An 8,382-nucleotide genomic window follows, 5' to 3' on the forward strand; every position below is an offset into this window, starting at 1 on the left:
ACATAGATTACCCATTCTTTCTATTTTCCATTCCAGTTCCGTTTGGATGGTGCGTGGTCCTTTGCAAGCCCTCACTTCATAGTCGGTGCCGGGAAGTATCAGTCAAACTTTTTGCCCATCAATCTGATGAGCATCGAGTTTATGATAACCAGAACGCCGCTACCGAAGGCACTGCTGTATGTGAAATTCCACGATCAGAACGGAACGGTGGAGGAAATTAAGGCGAGCGCCGAACGAAACCGGGAAATGTTTACGATCGAGCTGAGCGTACCGATGGAGAGCTACCGGAACCTGTCCATTCACGGCCGGCTCCAGCATCGGCGGGGCAGCGAATACACCGTGTCCGGTCAGCTGTACCGTAACGAGCACGTGTTTCAGCTGGAGGGCGATGCGACGATCATTGAAGACGTTCCGTACCGGGCCGACTTGGCTTTCCAGCCGCTCGGGCCGGAAGGTTCGGACGGTACGCTGAGCTATCGCTGTTCGCGGCAGTTACCCGTCACTGAGTTTGCCTTGCGCCTTGAGAGTGGCGAAAAACGTGCGAAACTTGAAGGTAGCTTCAAGCTTTTGGCAATGTCCGATTGGTACGTGAAAGTAGGCTTAGACTCGTCGGAATCCAGCCTCAAACAGATTGACTTCACGGTCGGTATTACACCGGAGGCTGATAAGGCGCTCGGGAAGTTCAACTTGCGCTCACCTTGGGCTCGGTACGGGATCGAGCAGGCGGACGTGGAAATGGTGTTCGACGTGCAGCCTATTTCTGGCTCGGTAGTGGCACGGTATGGAATCCGGGATGTGTCCGGCAATGCGAGCTGCCTGTGGAACTGGGCCCTGAAGTCGAATATGCAGTTTGCACTGGAAAATCGGGTACTGCGTAACGCCGTCGAGCGATATTTCCGCACCGGCGTTCGATATTTGAGTCCGGACGTGGAGAACAATCACAACTTCACTGTCGGGGGAGACTTAAATCTCAATAATGCCTGGGTGTAAGTAAACGCAACGCCCCTTAAGGGCAATCTTTCCGCAGTGGTGAACCATTGTTCGTATTGCTATTTTAACAGATTCAGCTCCAATGCATCAGTGGACTTCATTTCGATCCGCGATCTGTCGGGTGTCCTGAAGGTGCTTCTTCCGCGGCCTGTGGGCGACGTTCACACGCTGGCGTTTGGAATGAACGGTAATCTACCGTTCATGGAGCCGGTCAAGTCGTTTAACTTAGAAACTTCCTACGAAACGGATGAAAGTCGGAAGCGGTACGCGTACCACTCGGAGTACAGCTACATCGGTGACTTGCGTACCCTGCTACGGTTTGAATGGGGACCAGACATACGGAAGCAGAGGGTACAATCTATCGTGAACGTGTTCCGAATTGGAGAGCGACGTGAATTGACTGCTCGGTTGAGGGGACCATGGTATGTGGATGATACATTTATGGCCTACGGATCGTACGATTTCGTCGAAGCCCTCCATCTCATCAGGTATGCGTGATAGCGAAAATATCCTTCGGATGTGGGTTCATTCGTTTTTTCCATCCCCTTTTCTAGCGGTAACATTTCGATACCGTCATCGACGAAGGTTGCTAGTGCGAATGTGGCATTCAACAATCTCTCCAACATGAAGGGCGATGTGAACTGTACGACGCCGTTCCTGAACGTGACGTGGCTCCACGGGCAGCTGGAGTTTATTGAGACGCCACTCGAATCCATACGCTACCTGAAAGGTACATGGCCTGAGTCGAGCGCGGTGTTCGATGCGAAAGCAACGTACCGCAACCACAATTTGGACCGCGATCAGCAGGGAACCATCAAGATAGAGCTGCCCCTGCAAACGCGCCACTATGCCGAAGTCAAATACGGTTTGGCGCAGCGTCCCGCGATAACTACGGGTCACGCTGAGGTGGATTACAACAGCCAGAAGGTGCTAAGTGGACAGTACACATCGAAAGAGGAGTCAAGGTAATGGAATCCAGAATTGTGGTTTTGTTATGGGGCCTTAATCATCTCAAAGCGTGGTATCATTTACAGAGCCGGCTTTGATAAGGAAACAATTGACGTCACCTTGGAGAACAGCTTCATGCCCGTCGGAGTACACTACGTGCATTCGCACAGTTTACTAGATGCCGCTACTCGAGCGCTGGTAAAAATGGGCCACCGAATCGGTTAAGTAATGCTTCCCAACAGATACTAAAATTCGCCTTTTATTGACAGGATATAAAGCGAGCTGAAGTTTTTCAACTCCGAAATCAAAAGAACTTCAATATTACCGGTGAACTGCACGTCCTGAGCAAGGAGACGGGGCGCGAGTACCTGGTGAAGGCCATTCATCCTAACCGTACCGTTGTGCTGACGGCGGACTTTGAGCAGCAGGGCAACGTTGACCGAAAGAAGTCTCGGCTCGAGCTCTCGCCCACGGTTTGGATTGCGTACGATTTTCAGCTGACCAATCGTTCGCGCTCCGATCTCGAGTCGCAAAACTTTACGCTACAGATTTCCTATCCGAAGCGTAACATTTCCGCCGACGGTTGGTACGCATACACCGAGAGTTCGTTCGATTCGGCCGTTACACTAGCGTACAGTCCGAACCGCACCCAGGGTGACGGGGACGCTAGTGAAACACCAAAGCGTACGGTGCGGGGTTCCGTCGTGTGGCGTGACCTAGCGAACGCTACCACCGGTGGTCAGAAGATTCGTGTTGCGCTTGGTCATCCTAGCTTCGAGAAAGATGTTACACTGGATGCACGATATTTTACGAACCCGGAACATTGGTTCAGCTCGAACATGGAGCTACGCTACAACGAGGATGACGAGCATCTGATGGCGATGGGATTCAATCTGAACGACCTCCGACCGATCGTGGGCTACTGGAACTACTCGTATCAGTTGTTTAGCGTTCATGATGCGTCCGATTTGTCGCTGGATTCGATCGGATCCATCGGCATACGGCAGGGATTGTACGGTGTTAGGTCCAACTCGCACTACAAGCGTGCGTATCTGTCGCAAACGCATGGTCACGTGTTGGGAGCACTCAATATCCCACAAAAAGAACTTCACTATGAGGTATGTGCGAAGGCCATTTACTTTTGGGGTTTACGTTCCATTAATTCTCGGTTTCGGTTCCATATTTTAGCGCATCACTTCGCAAAGCAAGTACCGTATCTGGACGAAGGCCGCCGGAAGCTATCCGGTGTACCTGATCAACGCCACGCTACTCGATGGGCCGGAGCTCGATGCTACCGGGTTCTTCTATTTGAACATTGACGACAAATTGGTTCAGATGAAGATCAACATGACACCGGATGGTACGGAGAACGTGCACATGTATGGCATAATCCCCGATTCGCGGAGTGCGTTCTTCGACTTTTGGCGGGACTACGATCGATCGCGCGAAGTGGACGTTACGTACTATCTTAAGATGAACCACTCTCGGCTAATTACCGGGCACATGCTGTGGCGCCCGCAGATAAAATCCGACCTGCAAGAGTGGATGCGAGACTACTTTAGCCGAGTTCACCATTCGTTCCTGGAGTTTACCGAGTTCTGGATCAAACACGTGTACCTCGAAACGAAAGACTCGACAATGGGCGTATACGAAGCGGCCCTTCCATACGTGGAGGGGTTGCTCAACGATGTGGCCGGGCTTAGTGTGCTGCAGAACGACTTAGAAGATTTGCACCACTTCCTGAACGCGTCCTACGTGGCCGACGATTTTTACATTCGGTCCGCCATCAACTTCACCGTCACCGTGCTGGACGAGCTGGCGATACGGAACAAGATAACGTCGTTGCCGAAGATTTTAACCGAACTGTGGCTGGTGATGGGTGAATCCGGACAGGCGTTGGGCAAATCGCTTACGTGGCTGTTGGAACGTATGAAGCAGTCGTACCAAAAGTTCGTCGACATCGTTGGCCGCATCTTCCAGGGAGATGCGATGCGCTACCTTTCGTCTACGCTCGAAGACTCGCTCGAGCGGTACGATAAGTTTGTGAAGGAAGTGCATCTGCAGTTCATAAAGGTAAGGGCGAGCACTTCAAACTCTAGACTAAAGATTAAATTTCTTTTCGCTGTTTTTCTCTCTCTTTGGGGAATCCCAAAGAACATCCAAGAGTTGTGGGAAAAGGCCATGTCGATGGCATCCACCTTTTGGCATCGGATGCTGCAAAACATTGAGCCGACGATCATTCGCCTGGCCCATTACGGAGAATCACTCGGTTGGTTCGTGGGGAACGAAATCTTCAGTACGTCCGATTTACAGTAGTTAGAAATAGAAACTCGAAACTAACGTCAGGGCCTAATGGGCCGTTGTTCTTTTAGCGTTCTTGTACAACAAAACCCAGGAAATTGCCGATTCGCCGTACTTTAACACAGTAACGAACTTCACACAGGATCTCGACATGCTGTACAAGGATCTGGTGACGAACGATGTGTTTACGAATGTGAAAAAGTACTCCTCGGTGACGTACCGGTTTTTGCGCGAGAAGTACTTCCAGGTGGTACCGTTTGGCCGTGAGTTCCACCAGGTGGTGATGGAGCTGGCGGAGGAGATCAAGCAGCTGCAGAAGATCGAGTTCGTGCAGTTCTTCATCCAGCGCTACGAGGAGGTACGGGCCAAAGTCGACTGGCTGGCGGAGGAGTTTCAGGTCGAGCGGCGGTTGCATCAGATGTGGATGATACTGCGCAACAAACTGTCACACATTGCCCAGACGGCACTGCAGGCGGAAAATCATTATCGCGAGGCAAAAACCAAGTTCATCTTCGACCCGGATCACGGCATCATGGAGCTGGAGCAGAAGCTGCCGATGTCGTGGCATGCGTTCAACGAAACGCCCAAGTTCGAGGAAATACCCGAGTTTCAGCTCATCGGAGACATTCAGGATCTGTTTGCCGGTAGCAATACGACGCTCTGGACACTGTACAACGACATTTGTCCGTTTGCCGATCCGCAGATGTGGTTGCCGCCGTTCAAGAGCGTAGGCCTGCTGATCGGCTCCCGGCACTTTATGTCCTTCGACAAGCGTTTCGTGTCGATGGACCTACGCGAAATGCAGCAAGGTGGCATTTTGAACGAGTGTCGGTACGTTTTGGCGCATGATTACCATAATCGCACCCTGACGGTGCTGTTAGAGCCATCGGTAAGCTTTTCCGGCGGGACTTTTTGTGCGACATTGCGGCGCTCACAGTTCACCATTTTCTACAGATTCTCAAAGACGGACAAAGCTCGCGCAAGGTCACCCTCATCACCGATGATCATACGCTGGAGATCGACATCTACGATGTGGTATGTGGGTTTTCTTTTGCCATTTTGCAGTTACAAAGAAACAATAATTTGTCTTTGTTTCGTTTTACTTACAGTCAGTAAAGATCAATCGGAAAGAAGCCACTGCCCTGCCGGCCATGATTGGAACGGAAACGGTGGTTTATCGCGAATCGGACTTACTGTACGTACAGTCGCACCGTGGCTTCCTTCTGGCGTGCAGCTTACGCTACCATCTTTGCTGGCTAGAGCTGAGCGGTTGGTACTTCGGCAAGATGGCGGGTCTGCTGGGTACGATGAACAACGAAGCGTTTGACGATCGCACGACGCCCTTCAACCGGTACAGTCGGACGGACGAAGAGTTCCTTAATAGCTGGTCGTTGCCGGGTTGCCGTTCGTCGGTCGGTGCGACGAACCATACGAGAAACTTTTACAGCGCTTCGAACGAGCTGACGCAGCTGTGTGATTCCTTCTTCCGCCACAAGCTGTCGTACTTTGCATCATGCTTCCCGGTGGTGGACGTGACACCGTTCCACGAGATGTGCCTCGATTTGGGCCACAATCTGTTAACCAAGAATGAGAAGAAAACAGCGGATCGGGGCGCTTGTACGGCGGCGCTTGCCTACATTCAAGCGTGTGCCATCGAGGATACGCTTCTGCGGGTACCGGACAGCTGCATCAGGTTGGTTTGGTCGGCGTACGTGTAAAACGGCTTTTAGAAAACCGCTTTCTATTTCATCGTCCTTTCAGCTGTCAGCTCGTAAATGGTTCACACGTCCCGGAAGGTACCTTCGTGAACCTGCGTGACGAGGATGTGCCGGCCGCGGCGGATGTCGTGTTCATTGTCGAGGCGAAACCCTGCAACGAGCGGTTCGTACAGACGAAGAGCATCAATATGTTGGTGGAAAGCATCGACCGGGAGCTGCAGGAACTGAACATTCCCGATACTCGGTACGCCGTGGTCGCCTTCGGTGGCAGTGCACCGTTCGACCGAGCGCACAGCGTCGTCGTGGAGAACGCCGTGTTCGAAAAACACAACCGATTGCAGCCGTTCTTCGAGCACATTTCGGTCGGCAACGGTACAAACGAGGATATCTTCGATGCCATCATTCTCGCGTCGAAGCTCGTCTACCGGCCGGGAGCTTCGAAAACGTTCATCCTGTTACCTTGCTCGCGCTGTACGACGTCCCGGATGAAGTTGGACTTTTCGTCCGTCGCACAGCTGTTGATCGAGAACGACATTAAGCTGCATATTCTGGCCGATCACGAACTATCGTTCAACAAGACGCGCGTTTCGCGCCTCTTCTACGGTATGGACAGTCGCGTGGCGTACACCAAGAAGGACGTGAAGGCCCTGGTTGGCGACGAAGAGCTGCGCAAGCAAATACGCCTTCCGAAGGCGACGCTCGGGGAGTGTATTGCGCTCGCGATGGAAACGAACGGCTCCGTGTTCGGTGGCCACAAACTGCGCCAGGATCGGGCCAACACCAACAACACGAAAAAGTTCATCAAGGTATTTGCGAAGCGGATCGCCGCCACGGCCATCCCGGACAGCTGCCAGACGTGTGAGTGTACCGGCCACAACACGGGCGTTGCGTATATGCAGTGTCTGCTGTGTAACTATCCCTCGCCGTACACGCTCGACGACGACGACATGACGGACGAGAAGTTCCTGTCGGTCATGCAACCGGAAAACGATTGGACGTGGGACGATGCCGATGAGCTGCTGAATCAATAGGGGGTTACTACTAGAAGCGCTGCTTTGCGGTTATTGCATTTCCACCGGTTACAGTGCAAATGTAATAAGTTAATGTAATAAGTTTAATTGTTGTAAGACGTGAGCTGTTTAAGCAATCGCTTCTGCGATTGGTCGGTTCAGGTGTTCAGGCCAACTTATCGAATAAAATGTAAGAAAAATATCTGCTTTATCTTTATTCTGATGTATCAAAGAAACCCGTGTGGCTTAGGAAAGAATATTTTTTCTTTATTACTATCAGTTGGTTACATTTAATTGGTTTCTTTTTCTTTCCTATTATGCTGACTCTCAACTCCCTCTTTCTCGCTCTCTCTCCCTATCTTCGTCTTAAACTCTACAAGATTAAAGTTTTCAAGATTTTTTGTTGTTTTTTCTCATCCGTTTCCTCCATTTGATCGAAGAAAGTTTCTCATTTTGCGATTTATTTTTACGCAAACAGGAGCTCACAATCCATTTGTGTCTCGTTTGTTTGCTTGCAATTGCTCATAATTTTTAGTAAATGTCTTTTGTTGTGCACTTTTATGGCTCGTCTTCATAGCATTTGTTTGTTCATTTTGCGTTTCATAAATACCTCTCTCGCGGGCGATCGTGCGCGCGCGTTGCCATCGCTCGGCAGCAGCATTCGGCGTTCAGGTAGTCCTAACTTTACGGTACAGGGAAATTCGATGGGCAATATTCGAAAGTGACCACAAAAAACGGGACAGAAATGCAAACTACAAATAGGGAATCAAGTGTGCTAAGGTTCTTTGTGGAGTAAAATCGGTAATCTGATTGGGAGCTTTGTACACACAGGGGTCCGTCGGTTCCGTCCGAAGAAGCTTCTCATGGGCGTACTAAAAACAAATATGCTTCCAAATGTAATGCTTCCTTAGGGGTGGTTTTGTGAGAGGCAGCATTGCATCCGGTTTGTTCAATTGTGCTGCACAATAAAACCACTGACCAGTACGTGTTTGCTTATCAGCTACTGTAAGAAACCTATTGTTTTACAACCTCTAGGGCATGTATGTAGGTTTTGAGTTGCTGTTTAACGCTACTCCTCGCACGAATTAATGACCTCAAATGAAACGCGCCAGTTTACCGTGTCCTTGGATGGTAGTGTCTGCGTGTTAAGCTAGGTTGTCGTCTTAGGAACTCGATGACCATTGTCCCGCCTCTGGTGCTGGGTGCGCCGCTGCTGTTGGAATGTCGTTACTAACATTTGGCTAAGTCTATTATCTCCATATTGATATGTTCTACTGCTGCGGCTACGGCATGCTCGAGAAAGTTTTGCTATCGGTGGCATTGGGAGCGGTTGTGAAAAGAACTTAACGGAGCAATTCTCCAGGTAATCGAATCAAAACGAAAAAATTTAACGATGATTGTCTCTAGTAAGTTGT

At 50.5% G+C, this 8,382-nt stretch overlaps 1 protein-coding gene across 1 annotated transcript; it reads left to right on the forward strand.

The window, feature by feature from the left end:
• Window positions 1-42: 42 nt before the first annotated feature.
• On the forward strand, window positions 43-7,133 carry LOC128276293 (uncharacterized; the record flags this gene model as incomplete). Its single annotated transcript, XM_053014760.1, has 11 exons — window positions 43-986; window positions 1,062-1,478; window positions 1,545-1,955; window positions 2,025-2,136; window positions 2,208-3,056; window positions 3,127-4,011; window positions 4,093-4,234; window positions 4,311-5,128; window positions 5,194-5,274; window positions 5,349-5,932; window positions 6,001-7,133. Coding segments are annotated over 11 exons (6,231 nt in total), but the record flags the coding sequence as incomplete, so codon positions are not given.
• Window positions 7,134-8,382: the final 1,249 nt, after the last annotated feature.

This window comes from Anopheles cruzii, unplaced genomic scaffold (assembly GCF_943734635.1).
Source record: "Anopheles cruzii unplaced genomic scaffold, idAnoCruzAS_RS32_06 scaffold00859_ctg1, whole genome shotgun sequence".
Classification (NCBI taxonomy): Eukaryota; Metazoa; Arthropoda; class Insecta; order Diptera; family Culicidae; genus Anopheles; species Anopheles cruzii.